The sequence below is a fragment of the Carcharodon carcharias genome, chromosome 9 (genome assembly GCF_017639515.1).
Source record: "Carcharodon carcharias isolate sCarCar2 chromosome 9, sCarCar2.pri, whole genome shotgun sequence".
In the NCBI taxonomy this organism is placed as follows: Eukaryota; Metazoa; Chordata; class Chondrichthyes; order Lamniformes; family Lamnidae; genus Carcharodon; species Carcharodon carcharias.
In genome coordinates this window covers 131,648,202-131,665,605 of record NC_054475.1, presented here as the reverse complement: position 1 = coordinate 131,665,605, position 17,404 = coordinate 131,648,202, and the positions used below count along the sequence as shown (strand labels likewise).

Genomic DNA, 17,404 nt, shown 5'->3' with positions numbered 1-17,404 from the left:
CACAAAAAGCAGGACAAATCCAATCTGGCCAATTACTGCCCCATGAGTGTACTCTCCATTATCAGTAAAGTGATAGAAGGGGTCATCAAAAGTGCTATCAAGCAGCACTGGCTTTGTGCTAACCTGCTCACTGACACTCAATTTGGGTTCTGTCAGGGTCACTCAGCTTCTGACCTCGTTACAACCTTAGTTCAAACACGAACAAAAGGGCTGAACTCCAGAGGTGAGGTGAGTGATTGCCCTTGACATCAAGGCAGCTTTTGACCAAGTGTGGCATCAAGGAGCCCTAGAAAAACTGAAGTCAATGGGAATCAGGGGGAAAAGTCTCCTCTTGGAGTCATACCTAGCGCAAAGGAAGATGGTTGTGGTTGTCGGGGGTCAATCATCTCAGATCCAGGACATCACTGCAGGAGTTCCTCAGGGTAGTGTCCTAGGCTCAATCATCTTCAGCTGCTTCATCAATGACCTTCCTTCCATCGTAAGTTCTGAAGTGGGGATGTTCACTGATGATTGCCCAATGGTCAGTACAATTCATAGCTTCTCAGATACTGAAGCAGTCCACATCCAAATGCAGCAAGACCTGGACAATATCCAGGCTTGGACTGACATGTGGCAACTAACACACAATAAAGAATCTAACTATCATCCCTTGACATTCAATGGCATTACCATCACTGAATTCCCCACTATCAACACCCTGGGCATTAGCATAGACCAGAAACTGAACTGGAATAGTTATGTAAATACTGTGGCTACAAGAGCAGGCCAGAGGCTAGGAATCTTGCAGAGTGTAACTCACCTCCTGACCCCCCAAAGTCTGTCCACCATCTATAAGGCACAAGTCAGGAGTGTGATGTAGTACTGTCCGCTTGCCTGGATGAGTGCAGCTCCAACAACACTCAAGAAGCTTGACACCATCCAGGAAAAAGCAGCTAACTTGATTGGCACCCCATCCACAAACCTTCACTCCCTCCACCACCGATGCACAGTAGCAGCAGTGTGTACCATCTGCAAGATGCACTGCAGGAACTCAGCAAGGCTCCTTAGACAGCACCTTCCAAACCCATGACCGCTACCACCTAGAAGGACAAAAGCAGCAGATACTTGGGACCACCAACATCTGAAGGTCCCCTCAAAGCCACTCACCATCCTGACTTGGAAATATATCGCCATTCCTTCACTGTCAATAGGTCAAAATCCTGGAACTCCCACCCTAACAACACTGTGGGTGTACCTATACCACATGGACCGTAGCGGTTCAAGAAGGCAGCTCACCACCAACTTCTCAAGGGCAATTAGGGATGGGCAATAAATGCTGGCCCAGCCAGCGATGCCCATACCCCAAAAAGGAGTTGAAAAAAATTATTTTAAAAGAAGAAATTGTAGGAACTGTCTTATTACCTTTACATGGTACATTTATTTCAGAGCACAGGTATCAACATTTGTACATTTTGCTTGGTCACATTTGCAGGCTTGGGCATAAAAGCTAATCTTAAACCCAAAAGGTTTGGATGGCAATAAGAGGAAGAATAAGTAGATAATAAAGGGACCAGCTAATTTAACATCTGTCATTGGGAAAATTTAGAGTCTATTATAAAGGATGTAATAGCAAAGCATTTAGAAATACATAATATAATCAAGCAGAGCTAGCGTGGCTTCATGAAGGGGAAATCACATCTGACAAATTTAGTAGAATTCTTTGAGGAGGTAGCAAGCAGGATAGATAAAGGGGAACCAGCACATGTAATATGTTTGAATTTCCAAAAGGCGTTCAATAAGGTACCACACATAAGCCCATGGTGTTGGGTGTAGTATATTAACATGGATAGAGGATTGGCTAACTAATAGAAGACAGGCTCAGGAGAAGGGGGCCATTTTCAGGATGGCAACCTGTAACTATTGGAGTGCCACAGGGGCCAGTGCTGGGGCCACAATTATTTACAATGTATACGAATGACTTGGATAAGGGAAGTGAACATACTATCGCCAAGTTTGCGGATGAAACAAAAATAGTGGTGAAGATGACACAAAGGGTCTACAGAGGGATATAGGCAGGTTAAGTGATGGGCAAAAACTTGGCAGAAAGAATATAATGTGGGAAAGTGTGAGGTTATGCACTTTGGCAGGAAGAATAGAGGAACTGAATATTATTTAAATGAAGAAAGACTGCAAAAATCTGCAGCACAGAGGGATTTCGGGGTTGTTGTGCATGAATTACAAAAAGCTAGCATACAAGTTCAGCAGGTAATAAAGGAGGGCAAGTGGAATGCTGGCCTTTATTTCAAGGGGAATGGAGTATAAAAATATGGAAGTCTTGCTAAAACTATACAAGGCACTAGGTAGACCACACCTAGAATACTGTGAACAGTTTTGGCTCCCTTATCTAAGGAAAGATATACTGGCACTGGAGGCAGTCGAGAGAAGGTTCATTAGGTTAATCCCAGGTACAGAGGGATTTTCTTATGAGGACAGGTTGAGTAGGTTGGACCTATACTCATTGGAGTTTAGGAGAACGAAAGGCAACCTTATTGAAACATAAGATTCTTAGAGGACTTGACAAGTAGATGCTGAGAGGTTGTGTCCCCTTTTAGGAGAGTCTAGGACCAGAGTGCATAATTTCAGAGTAAGTGGTTGCCTGTTTAAGACAGAGATGAGGAGGAATTCCTTCTCTCAGAGGGTGGTGAATCTGTGGAATTCTTTATCACAGAGGGCTGTACAGGCTGGGTGGTTAAGTATATTCAAGGCTGAGATAGACAGGTTTTTAATCAGTAAGGGAATCAAGGTTTATGGGGAGAAGTCAGGAAAAAAAATCAGATGAGCCATGATCTCAATGAATGGTGAATCAGATTTGATGGGCCAAATAGCCTATTCCTGCTCCTACATCTTATGGTCTTTCCTCGCAGTTCAACTGACTAAGGCTGCGAGTGAAAAATAAACCTCTAAAGATCAGGAAGGTACAAAATTTGATCATTGGCTTCTGTTGACTTAGCTAATTACAAAGGGAGTAGCATGACAATTGGCCTTAACAGCCCAGGTTAGCTCTCCATAGTTGAATGAATAGTCTGGTGAGGTCACTGTCAGATTTGACATGAATAGTGGCCACTTTGGGGAATAGGGGAGAAGAAGAGCTTCAGCAAATAAAACTACCCTGCAGCTAGGATAAGACTGCTGGAATAATGCCTCCCACCTGACAAAGCCTCAAACACAGAATAGAAGCTCAAAACTTCCCTGACCACAGCATGCCTGTGCAAACACATGAATCTGTTTATTAAAACAAAACATTGAAGTTGCCCAATCTGGTTACTTATTTAGGCACCATGCTTCCAAAATAGTATTAGACAAGTTTTTGAGAGATGTAATTGATAACACACTTACCTCATTCCCATACATCATCAAATGGTGAGTTGTAATTAAAGCTTTAAACACCACAACCCAGCTGCTGTTTGTTGCCCTTTCAAACAGAGTATCTGCCATTTGTGGTATGTTCACGTTCATCTCATTGGTACACTGAATTAAATCTGGAAAAAACCAACAAAGACCATAAAACAGACATTTCTGGTGTGTGGCCTCTTCCTCATATTGGGCTTTATGTGCTACTAGTTACTCATTTAAGACTTTCCACTACATCTTGACTCAGGTTGGCAATTCGGCTAAAACAAGTATGCAAGATTACCTTTTGCCTACTTGCTAAACATAGGCTTAATTTAGTATTATTACCATTTTAGAGCCTCAAATAGGAGCATGGATAAAGTGAATATTAATTCAATTTTTGTTGGCAGATATCACAGGATTTCATTTTGAAGCAGTGGTAATAAGCACAGACCTATGTTATGGAGTATCCACTGGGACTAGGGTGAAAGCTACTTGGAACAAAGCCCAAAAATAACCATCTTTGACATCTCATTTATAGATAATAAAGCTCACTCATTTTCCTATAAAAAGGATTTGGGACTCATTCGTGATGACAAGCAAATCATCAAACCTCTCATTAAAACTATATAGTAGGAGAGCTATAGTCCTTTCTCCTTTTTGAACTATAACATCTATTATGAAAAGAGGTCTTTTGTGAATAAGGAATGGTATTCCACAATGCTCAGATCTCGATTCCTGTTCCTTATGGCTATATGGTTTATATGCAAACGGAACTACAATTGAAATTCAGTTTTCTTCTCTCCACACAATATACAAGATGAAGTGCAGAAATTCACCAAGGTTCCTTCAACAACACTTTCCAAACCCGCAATTTCCACCACCTAGAAGGACAAAGGCAGCAGATGCATGGGAATTTCACCACCTGCAAGTTCCCCTCCAAGCCACACACTATCCTGACTTGGAACTATATCGCCATTCCCTCACTGTCGCTGGATCAAAATCCTGAAATACTGTGGGAGTACCTGCACCAGAAAGGTTGCAATGGTTCAAAAAGCTGGCTCACCACCACCTTCAAGGGTATTAGGGATGGGCAATAAATGCTAGCCTCAGCAGCGAGGCCCATATTCCGTCAAAGAATAAAAAACTCCAGATAAGCTACACACACTGTTGAAAAAGTGTCCCCACCCACAATCAACTATTTAAATTAAGTCACAAATACTTGCTATCAACTATATTAAATTAAAAGAAAAGTAGTGGTTTTTTGGGATAGCATTAATTCTGACTAAAGTAATTCCTCATCAAACTGCTTCAAAAGATGTATTCAATGAAACTCAGTCAAGATAGTGTTGCTGGAAAATTAAGCACTTCCCATTTCAGGCATGCAATGTCACCATCAAGCATTACATTCAGATATAGCAGAGTTAGATGTAGAGTAAAACTTTCGGTAACTTGTCCCAATGTGCCAAGTCCCAGTCTCAGCTCCTCTCTTAGCCAGGCATTCAGGTCCGTTCGATAGATTCAGAGAACGTCCAATGCGCGATCTGCTGACTCTGCCACATGCCGGGATGGTGCTTGGAGGGTCAGGCAGATGTATTGTTGGGAGGTTTGTGCGCTCTCTCCAATGCCTTGACGGTGTGTGTTTCTGATTAAGTGTTCTCAGTGCCTTCCCAAATAATCCTCCATTTTGGTTGGCCACAAGCCAGGGGCTCCCTTGAGTTGGCGGGGTTGTTTGACCTCTTCAGGGATACTTTGAGGACATCCCTAAATATTTCCATTGTCCTGGGAGTTTTCTGCCATGACCGAGTTCTGAGTAGGGAAGCTGTTTCTTAGCCAATACAGCAATTCCCACACAAGCATATTTAGCCCTGATTGAGTGTCACTATCAAAAACAATCACAATTGCTGGCAAATTAGGGAAAGCGTTGTGCTGCAGACCAGCCCACTTGGAATTTAATTGAGACTTTACAAACCTATTCAAAGAGGAAACTTTAATCGCATCAGCATAGTTGGTTTGAACCCATATCCAAGAAATAAAATATTATTTAAATGACTGCATTACTCAATTTCCTGCATCATATTTTAAATGTTACAAGTGCAACCTGAATAAAGATACATTTGTGAAGTTACTCCTTTCTGCAAGAGTTAAGCCAGACTAACGACATATACACCTATTGCAATTGCACCAAAATAAGGATCTCTATGCAGAATTCAGAGACTTGATCCATCAGAAGAATAGAGAAGAAAAAGAAGAAGAATTTTGTTTAAGTAGTTCAATAATGTAGGATGAAGGCTAATACTTGCAATTTTAAACAAGGCAAAATACCATATGCAGTTTTAAAAACCAAGCTCACTGTGAGTCTTGGGCTGAAATAAAAACACACTTGAGGGCACCTGGGTCATAGGAGAAGACACATTAATTGTTATTAGAGCTAAGAGTTAAAGCATGAGGAATGAAGCTTTACAAAACTTGGTATAAATTAAACCACAATGATGTGAACTAAGCAGAGTTTTTCCCTTTGATTCACTTATTCCCCTATTTGACAACCAGATTATTAAGCTCAGTGTTGGATTGTATAAATTCCATTTTCTTACCCTGTCTATATTATGAAATATTTATTATGTAATACAACTCAAGTCCAAATGGTGGCATGGTAACTCATCTGTACAAGGAGGCAAAACTTCCACCAACTTTACACAATCTTGATTATGTCACTTACCCGTAATGCATGATAAAGCAGAAACAGCTGAGAAGCATTCACAACAGAAAAGGAACTTAATCATTAGAATTCAGTTCTGCTTTTATACAATTGCTATTACAATCTCTTTTTGTGTGACTTCAGGTTCTAATTTTTTCTCATCTTCCTATTCATTCTACAGGAATTTGTACCCAAGATGCACTCATTTCACTGTTTTGTCCAGTTGTTAAGTGTAATTTAATATTGTTACCATAACTTTCAGCTGAGGTATGATGCATACGTAAATAAACGTGCCCTTCTGTAAGCTAATCTTTGTAATTATTAAATTATTATTAGTCATGATAGAATAGTCTACAGAAAAGGCATACATTAACCAAACCACTACTGGCAGACAAACATGAACATAACTGAACAAAAAGCAAACATGGTCTTTTCAGTCATAATTTCTTAATTCAACAATAAATATTGCCTAGCAATTGCTTGAAAAATGCTCTCACACTTAAAATTTTGGGAGCCTTGTTCCGACTTAAAATGAGACAGAAAATTGTTGGACAATTTGTGGCAGGGCGGAAATCCAGTAAAGTTCATCCATCTCATTCAATGCCAGTGTCTTAACTGTTCTAAACTCCCATATCCACAGATTTTAGGTAGATATTAGAACAGTGCACAATCATTTTAACGTGAAGACAATGCTCTGGCTGTACTTAAACACTCTAGGACAAAATTTAAAAATCACAGAATGGCACCACCAAAGCCTTTTCACCTCTGCTAAATGTAATTTTACTGTGCGAGATCTAAAAACATGTAGAAGAAATAAAGGTACAACATACAGCCCCCTGAACCTGATCTGCCACTCAATAAAATGATAGCTGATCTTCTGCCTCAACTCCACTTTCCTGCCTTCTCCCATTTCCCTGGAAACACCAAAAATCAATCTTAGCCTCGAATATACTCGATGGAATATCCACAATCTTCTGGGGTAGTAAATTCAAAGATTCAGAATGCTTTGAGTGAATAATTTGTCCTCATTTCATTGTTAAATGATTGACCTCTTATCCTGAGTCTAAGCTTCCATTTTCTAGATTCCCCATACAGGGGAAAGAATCTGGCCCTTCCCTGCAAAGTACCTTCAGAATTTTGTATGGGGTTCAATGAAATCACTTCTCAGTTACAAAGTCACTACAGCACAAAGAGGCCATTCGGCTCATTGAGTCCATGCCAGCTCTCTGTTCACCAATTCAGTCAGTCCCATTCACCTGCTCTATCCACATCACCCTGCAAGTTTATTTCCTTTAAATGCCCATTCTATTTCCTTTCGAAATTATTGATCGTCTCCATTTCCACCACTCTTCAAGGAAGCGAGTTTCAGGTCGTCACCACTCACTAAGTAAAAATAAGTTCTTCCTTAAAGCCCCCATATCTTTTGCCCAAAACCTTACATCTGTGCCCCCTCATCCTAGTACCATCAGTGAATGGGAACTGCAACAGTCATCATCTAGTAACCCTCTTAAATCTCCCCTCAATCTCCTTTGCTCCAAAAAAAAAAACAACCCCAGCTTCTCTAACCTGAGCTTGTAGCTAAAAATCTCTCATCCCTAGAAGCATTCTGATAAATTTCCTCTGCAACCTTCCTAAACTATGGTGACCAGAACTGGACGCTTTACTCCAGTTGCAGCCTGACCATAGCTTTATAAAGGTTCAGCATAACTTCTCTGCTTTCGTATGCAATACGTTTATTTATGAAGCCCAAAAAACTGCGGATGCTGGAAATCCAAAACAAAAACAGAATTACCTGGAAAAACTCAGCAGGTCTGGCAGCATCGGCGGAGAAGAAAAGAGTTGATGTTTCGGGTCCTTGAAGGGTCATGAGGACTCGAAACGTCAATTCTTTTCTTCTCCGCCGATGCTGCCAGACCTGCTGAGTTTTTCCAGGTAATTCTGTTTTTGTTTTGGTATCCCATATGCTTTGCTAGTTACTCTCTCAATGTGTCCTGTCACTTTCAAAAATCTATTTCAAAGGACCCCAAGGGGTCCTTCTGCCCTAACACACTCTTTAGAACTGTGCCATTTATCTATATTGCCTTTCCCTATCCCTTCTGCTAAAATGTGTCACTTCACACTTCTCTGTATTAAATTCCATTTGCCTCTTAACTACCTATTCAGGTAGCCTACCTAAGACTTGTTCTAGTTGAATGGTATCACCCTCACCATCTGCCACACCTCCAAGTTTGGTATCACTGACAAATTTTGAAATTTTATTCTATATACACACATATATATACACACACACAGTAAGTCCTAACTTAAAGTTGTGGTTGCGTTACTGAACATCACGCCTTTAAGTGAAACAACTATGTGAATCATGGGTTCCCATAGGAATCAATGTTAAAGCCAGAGTCTGGTTGCTTTGGTTTTTTCCGGTTAAGAAATGTCCAATGTACAAGTTGAAATACTTTAACGTACATTGTGCAGCATTGTGTCTTCCTAGCTGGAATAACTTGCAAATTAAAATAAATCACTGAACATAACAGAACTATTGTATAAATTGAAATTAGACAACACTAAATCACCAAAGAAGCCCTGAGTAGCACAGCTTCTGTGTCTGACCCACAGCACTCCTGAAACTCAGCTCAACTTTAACTTGCTTTTCTTTCCCACTCTGACTCTTTCCAGACCCTGGACCCCTTCCTGATAGTTAACAGGAGCTGAGCCTGCCCTGCAAGAATCCATGGAGGGGATGGAGCAACAAGGGCCACCAGAGAAGTTGGCGGGGGGGGGGGGGGAGAGCAGGCCACTTCTCCCCACCTGCCCGGGGTTACTGCAGTTCATCACCCAATTGACAGCTGATAGCTTCCCGTCCCTGCCTTGTACTCCTGCTTCCGGATCTCGGGCTTCACTTTCTCCCCGTGGCATGTTCCTCTGGTGATTGCGGCAGTGGCTCCAGCGTGAGAACATGGCAGTGGCTGGCCCAGAGCTCAGCAGATGGCGTATAGTCAAAAACGACAACATAAATGAAAGAAAATTGTCCTAAAGAGTAAACCAACATTAAAGCAAGATGACTTAAACTGGGGCGTTTTACGGTGAGGACTTACTGTTTCAAAAGAACAATGGTTCTAGCACTGACCCTTGGGTAACACCACTGTCCGCCATCCCCCAGTTTGAGAAACAAGCATTTACCATGACTCTTTGTTTTCAGTCCTCAAACCAATTATTTATCCAAGCTGAGACTAATCCTTCTATTCGTGAACCTCAATTTTGTTAACCAGCCCTTTAATGGTACTTTGTCAAAAACTTTCTTAAAATCTACGTAAGACAACATCCGCTGCATTTCTCACAACGACCTTCGCTGTTACTTCATCAAGAAATACAATTAGACAGTTTAAAGGGAGGCCCCTTATTCTTAAAGATGGAGATGACAAGAATTTTTCTCTCTCATATCTGTGGAATTCTCTTCCCCAGAAAGCAGTGGAGGCTGGGACCCTGAATTTAATCAAGGCTGAGTTAGATAGATTTTTGATAGACAAGGGGGTCAAGGGTTATGGGACGGCAGAAAGGAAATTGGAGTCGAGATGACAGCCAGTTTAGCCATGATCTTATTGAATGCAGAGCAGGCTCGAATGGCCTACTCCTGCTTCTAAGTCCTATATTGCCATATTCTAATTAGTCAAGCATGATCTTTCTTTTACAATCTGTGCTGACTTTCCTTAATTAACTCAAACCTCTCCAAATGCCTGTTGATTTTTCCCCCTGATTATTGGGTGGAGTGAAGCTCCTGGGAGCAGGAAATGAGGTTAGTGGGGCAGTTAACTTTGCAGGAGGTGAAATGTCGGCATCCTGACAGCAGAATGAAAGTCAGGAAATAGGCTGGAGGTGGATTAGAGGTGGATCATGGTTTCCGACGGCAAACGGTGGAAACCTATTTTTAATGTAGTAGCATGTTGTGCATACTCATTAAAACAAATGGCTGCCAGATTAAATTGTACCTTTGCAATTAAGTCAACAGCAAACGAGAAACATACGTCTTCAGATACATGGCTAGTTAAAGATGGCGTGTAGCTGGTAAGATAGTCTTCTTGCTGGATTGGGAGTGAGGAGGAGCAGCTTTTCTTTAATGGGGACCTTTATTGCGCATGGGTAGAAGAAGTTGAGCTGTTGCACCAAGCATGGGTGGCAGCTGTCCAGAGAGGTTGGTGCATGGCTGTCTGAGGGAGGGAGGTCAGATCATCGCAGCCCTAAGAAGGGTCATAAGGCACAGAGGGAGGGAGCAGGACAACAGAGGGAAGGCACTGAAGTATGGATAGGTGGAGGGGAGATCAAGGAGGATTGAAGGCAGGTCAATGGCGAAGCTGGAAGAATCTAGGATAACTGAAGGCAGATCAAGTTGGAAGAGGGTCGAGGATGATGGTTGGTAGGTCAAGGGTGACAGGGCTCTAGGTTGATCAAGGGTGATGGTGTATGGCTATGGTGATGGAGGGAAAGTCAAAGGTGACAGAGGAAGGGTGTAGGGTGATGGCTTGCAGCACCTGGGATCCAAGGATAGCAGGTGGGGAAGGGTCGTAGCAGTTCAAATTCAAAATCCTCCACTCAGACAAGCAGAATAATGCTCCTGGCTTGCAGCAGGTGGATGTCAGTTTGGGTGCCTTTTAAATATAGCACTCAGACCTTCGATCAACATGTGGAAGTAATGGCGGTGTCTGCAACTTCCTGCCCATCTCCATTGCATAATTGGCCGTGCCCCTAGACTGTGCATATCTAATTGGTTGGCCACTGCGTAATTGCACATGGCCAGTCTGCTTGCCTCAGAGTAGAAATCCTGTTCACTTATGGTCCTGCCGTCAGAACACTTGCTGCTGTAAACTAAATTCCACCCAATGTTTCTAAAACCTTTCCCACCACTGATATTTATCTAATCAGTTTGTAGTAACTAGGAAAGTCCTTATTATCCTTTCTCCAATAAGGGTGAAACATTTGGTACTCTCCAATCCTTTGGCTCCTCCACAACTAGGGAAGATTCGAAGATTATTGCAAGCCCTTCCTCAACTTGCTTTAACAACCTGGGATTCAAGCCACACAGAACAGGTGATTTACTCGTTCGAAGCACAGCCATCTTTCCAGTACATTCTGCCTATCAATTCTCACTCCATCCATTATGCTGATTTCTATCATCTCTGCTTCTACTGATATTGTGTCACTTCCTTACACCAATAAAAAGTATTTTAGCGCCACTAAGCATATATCACTCATTGTCCCTAACAGGACCCAAATCCTCCTGCTTCTAAACTGCAGAGAGTATAGACCTAATTTACTAAGCCTCTCATCCCAGAACCAATCTAATGAACTTTCGCTGAACCACCTTCAAATCAAGTGTAGCCTACCTTGGATATGGAAATCAAAACTGCACATAGTATTCCAGGAATAAAAACAGAAAATGCTGGAAATACTCAGCAGGTAGAAGAACAGGAGAGTCATATTTGACTCAAAACGTTAACTATGTTTCCCTCTCCACAGATTATGGCAGACCTACTGTGTAGTTCCAGCACTTTATTTTCATTTCAAATTTTCAGCATCCACATTATTTTGCTTTTATCACAGTATTCCAGGTGAGGCCTCATCAAAGCACTGTACAATTGCAGCAAGATTTCCTTGTTCATGTACTTGCATTCCAGTCTCCTTGCAGTAAAGGCCAACATACCATCTGCCTTTCCAATTGCTTGCTCTACCTGCATGGTAATTTTCTGTGTCCCTTGTAAGAGTTTTTTTTATTCATTCATGAGATGTGGGTGTCGCTGGCTAGACCAACATTTATTGCCCGTCTCTAATTGCCCTTGAGAAGGTGGCGGTGAGCAGCCCATATGGTGTAGGTACACCCATAGTGCTGTTAGGCAGGAATTCTGGAATTTTGACCCAGCGACAGTGAAGCAACAGTGATATATTTCCAAGTCAGGGTAATGAGTGGTTTGGAGGGGAACTTCCAGGTGATGGTGTTTCCATATCTCTGCTACTCCTTTCCTTCTAGATGGTAGCGGTTGTGGGTTTGGAGTGCACCCAAGTCTCTCTGAACATCAACATTTAGAAGTTTCACACTTTAAAAAAAAAGTCTGCTTTTCTATTCTTACTAACATAGTGAATAACCTCATACTTCCACAAATATAGCACCATCTCCACCTTGCTGGCCCTCAGTTAACCTGTCTACATCCCTCTACAGCCTCTTTGTCCTTCTCACAGCTTATCACCAGCAAACTTAATTTTGGTCTCTTCGTCTAAATCAATATAAATTGTAAATAGCTGAGGCCACAGTACTAATCCTTGCATCACTCCACTAGTGATAGCCTGCCAACTTGAAAATGCCCCGTTTATCCATACTCCCTGCTTACAGGACCTAACTGCTGAGGATCACCCTCTAATGATGCAGTGTCCAACTGTACCACAGTAGGCAGCTGGCAATAGTAACAGTGCTTTGGTTGCTCTCTGAGCAACATCCTGAACTCAATCCTCAATTCCCTGATCCAGGCCAACTTGTTGGATGCAGTGGCTGTGCATTTGGTCTGGGGGTTTGTGCATGTGGAAGGGAGCAGCACGGTTACATGATGGACTAGGGTGTCCCTCTCATTTAGAGTCCATCTTTTCCTGCTCACTCCCCTCAGGTACACTATGACTGCACAACCTGTGAATAGTTTGAAAAAAATGTTTACATTGCTCTTGTTGCCATTATTCTTATTCTTGTTTTTCTTAAATAATTTTAAGTATATGTTTGGAATTTTATGTTTTTTAAAATCGCTGAACAAATTTAATGTATTGCTACAGGACAATTTTTGCACCACTTGTAAAACTACTGCTATTCAATTGATGACCTCAATATAGTGCTACCACTGCTGATGTTTAGCTCGTAGGAATGATGTATCACATTCATCGTAGAATAGTTATTCACCACTGCTAAAGATCTGTGACAGGTTATTTTTTGTTGTACTTTCTTGAAGTTTATAGCTTTACTGCTCTCATCAGCTTTTACACAGATGTTTGTTGACTGATCATTTTGGCACAGCATAATACTGTAATTAAATTTCAATCTCGGTTATCCTTTATTTTCACAGCACCATGGGGAAATCACCATATAGGGAAATTCATGAGGACCTCCTGATCTATATCCATTCCACTTATGAAATATTGGCTGGGGGTACATTGGGGAGGCAAGGGATGTGGGCGGCTGGGATGATCATCATTGTTCAAACATCAAAGCCACCAGCTTCTCTTTAGTCACTAACACTTGCCACCATACCTCCTTCCACTGAGGCTGCCACTCAGGCGCTGGGACATCCAGTTAAGGGTACTTCAGTTCCACAGGCATCTCATCTAAATATCAGCATTTCCTGCTGGACAAAATTGTGCAGTGCACAGCAAACCTGTACAGTCTATGGTGCTTTAATAGAGACAGTACTTTAATAGGGGCATACTGTAGGACAAACCTCTCACATCGACTTGACCAGGCACCAGAAATGTTTTTTAAGCATCTCAACTGTCCTCGCCACCTCTTGCCAAGTTGATCCTTTCCTGTGTTGTGTTGTTGGTAATAAGAAGGGCATAGCATGGGGGTAGGACTTGTCCCCAACATTCCAATCACCATCTTATCCAATAGGGAGGGACAAGTCAGGAACGCTAGAGCGAAGAACAAAGGCTTCTCATGGAGCATTTCCCCATTTATCTATGTTAACATGCATCATTCCCAGTTGATTATTGTAGACAATTAGGACATTGAGGTAATGGTGAACATCGAAGATGACAAGGTCCTTAAGAAATGCTGTCAACAGCTCATCAGACCCATCATTAGTCATCTAAATACCCTGAGGAATCCAGCAATCCTGTGGAAATAAATGGACCTTTTGCTTTTCCATGCAAAAGGCATGTACTATTTGATGAGGTCAGATGCAGTAGAGGGCATCTATGACCCGTTCAGTTGCAGGTCCCCATAGTTCCCTGCCTGATGTTAGAGGTCTTCAGTGTCCGACTGGAAGGAATCTTACCCACAAGATTGAGGAGCTGTCACCGTCATGGCCACTAACAAGGCTGTATCGGAATTAGCCCATGAATCCAATTCATCATGAAGTATCTAGCACAACAGTCCAATTACTCTCTTGCTGAAGTGCTACCTGTGTGTGCACAGCCTCTCTGTCAGTGCCTCAGAAGAGTGGGGCAGTAGCAAGTTTGGTTGTCTCCAGCTGAGGTGCCTCACATAATGCGACATCTCCATTCAACTTAGAAACAGTGGATAGACCATTGCAATGCTTTCACCCTTTTATGGCGTATTAGCTATCATTATTGCCTTCTTACTTTAACAGGACTCTGGATGGCAATAAAGGACTACCAAGATAGAGGGAAAAAAATAACAAAAATCTCCAGTCTGCTAGAATGAGCCTCCACAGCTGCAATGATTCCTTTGTTTGTCTCCCAGGTTGGGAGTCACGTGAGGATCATAAATCATGTCATTACCAGGACTGTGTTCCAATCTTTAATGGCTGCAAAACAAATAATGGAGTGAATCCAGCAAATGACACTGACATCATGAAAGCCGGTGCACTGTTAATGAATTTTTAATGGCTACGGCAAACCTATCTGCAGAGCAATGAAAATGATCCAGCCATTAATGCATTATCATGGTGCAAGTTCCCAGCAATTTCTACTGTTCCAGGGCTTGCGGCTCTGAAAGATGATGATGGCGGCAGTGGTGGGAGGGTGGAGATTGGAAAAGTAAACTTTAGCCCAGAAAGATTTAAATAGTAAAATGAGCTCACTTCAATACCTTCACAGACGTAGAGCATTTGACAAAAAAAAACTCACCCCGGAAGTCATATCAATTGGTGTGAATCATTAAATGTTTTCCCCCACCCCCCAGACTTACTTAGCAATGTTGGCTATGCTTCCGAAAACAGGAAGTTCAGCAATTGTAGTTACTTCCTTCACCCCACCCCAAGCCAGGTCCTCAGTGAACTTACAAACTTAAAAAACATTGCACTGTTCAAACAACTTACTATAATTTAAACATGCTCTGTAGGCAGTTCAGTTCTTCATGCATTTTAAAGGGCATGAAAATTTTCTTAAGCTACCTTGTATCTTTGCCTCCTATTTCTACAATTTAATTATTAATTCAGAGCCCCTTTTCCCAATCCCTTAATGCTATTTACTTGTAAATGATCACCTCTCAGACATCTCTTTTATGGGCTAAAAAATCCAAGCTTTTCCAGGTTTGCACTTTGCACTGCCTCTAGGATTTCAACATTTCCCTCACACCTTGGTGACCAGAACTAGACATGGGCCTGAATTTTCACCGAGTCATAAGGACTCCAGGGCTTAGCTAAAATAGTATCAGAGCCTGGAATCCAGAAGTTCCATCCTTGAACCCAGCACCCACCATTCTCACTGGGGCAAGTGGGAAAAAGCGGCAGGACATATTTTGCACATCTGCATTTCATGGAGGCATTAGCACACTTAGAAGTGCAGCTGCCTTCTAATAAAATCAATTTTGGTCACCCAGGTTTTTGAAACCCTACTTGTAGGCTTTTTATTTTATTCATCCACAGGATGTGGGCTTCACTGGCTGGGCCAGCAATTATTGCCCATCCCTAGCTGCCCTTGAGAAGTGGTGGTGAGCTGTCTTTCTTGAACCCCTGTAGTCCACGTGGTGTAGGTACATGCACAGTGCTGTTAGGAAGGGAGTTCCAGGATTTTGACCCAGCAACAGTGAAGGAACAGCGATATATTTCCAAATCAGGTGAGTGACTTGGAAGGGAACTTCCAGTTGGTAGTGTTCCCTGCTAGTGTTATCTGCTTCTAGATGGTAGTGGTCGTCGGTTTGGAAGGTGCTGTCGCAGGAGTCTTGGCGAATTCCTGCAATGCATCTTATAGATGGAACACACTGCTGCTACTGCGCATCGGTGGTGGAGGGAGTGAATGTTTGCGGTGCCAATCAAGCAGGCTGCTATGTCCTGGACGGTGTCAGGCTTCCCAAGCGTTGTGGGAGCTGCACTCATCCAGGCAAGTTGGGGGGGGGGTTATTCCATCACACTCCTGACTTGTGCCTTGTAGATGGAGGACAGGCTTCAGGGAGTTAGGAGGAGAGTTACTCTGACCTGCTCTTGAAGTCACAGTATTTATGTGGCTAGTCCAGTTCAGTTTCTGGTCAATGGAAAGCCCCAGGATGTTGGTTGTAGGGCTGTCAGTGATGGTAATGCCACTGAACATCAAGGGGCGATGGCTGAATTCTCTCCTGTTGGAGATGGTCATTGCCTGGCACTTGTGTGCCACGAATGTTACTTGCCACTTGTCAGCCCAAGCCTGGATGTTGTCCAGAGCTGGCTGCATTTGGACATGGACTGCTTCAGTATTTGAGGAGCTGCGAATGGTGAACATTGTGCAATCATCAACGAACATCCCCACTTCTGATCCTACGATGGAAGGAAGTCATTGATAAAGCAGCTGAAGATGGTTGGGCCAAGGACACTACCCTGAGGAACTCCTGCAGTGACGTCCTGGAGCGAAGATGACTGACCTCCAAAAACCACAATCATATTCCTTTGGCTCCTCCAGCTGAGAGTTTTCCCCGATTCCCATTGATTCCAGTTTTGCTAGGGCTCCTTGATGTCAAGGGCAGTCACTCTCACCTTGGGAGTTCAGCTCTTTTGTCAAGGGTTTGAACTAAGGCTGTAATGAGGTCAGAAGCTGAGTGGCTGTGGCAGGACCCAAACTGTGCGCCAGTGAGCAGGTTATTGCTAAGCAAGTGCTGTTTGATAGCACCGTTGATGACAACTTCCATTATTTACTGATGATCGAGAGTAGACTGATGGGGCGGTAATTGGCTGGGTTGGGTTTGTCCTGCTGTGTGTGTACAGGACATAGCTGGTCAATTTTCCACATAGCCGAGTAGATGCCAGTGTTCTAGCTGTACTGGAACAGCTTGGCTAGGGGTGTGGCAAGTTCTGGAGCACAAGTCTTCAGTAATATTGCTGGACTTTTGTCAGGGCCCATAGTCTTTGCAGTATCCAGTGCCTTCAGCCATTTCTTGATATCATGGGGGGTGAATCAAATTGGCTGAAGACGGGCATCTGTGATGCTCGGGACCTCTGGAGGAGGCCGCGATGGATCATCCACTCGGCACTTCTGGCTGAAGGTTGTACCAAATGCTTCGGCCTTATCCTTTGCACTGATATGCTGGGCTCCTCCATCAGTGAGGATGGGGATATCTGTGGAGCCTTCTCCTCCTGTGAGTTTTCCACCATTAATCACGAATGGACGTGGCAGGACTTAGATCTGATCTGTTGGTTGTGGGATCGCTTAACCCTGTGTATC

The 17,404-nt window shown here is 42.8% G+C and overlaps 1 protein-coding gene across 11 annotated transcripts in view; it reads right to left on the bottom strand.

Moving 5' to 3' along the window:
• The window catches only part of si:ch211-200p22.4 (phosphatidylinositol-binding clathrin assembly protein), a 162,823-nt gene that overhangs the window by 101,014 nt on the left and 44,405 nt on the right, over positions 1–17,404 (bottom strand). For all 11 annotated transcript variants that reach the window (XM_041195488.1, XM_041195491.1, XM_041195493.1 and 8 more), the window contains exon 2: positions 3,376–3,518. In XM_041195488.1, the coding sequence (XP_041051422.1) occupies positions 3,376–3,518 (143 nt within the window). The remainder of the gene's footprint in view (positions 1–3,375; positions 3,519–17,404) is intronic.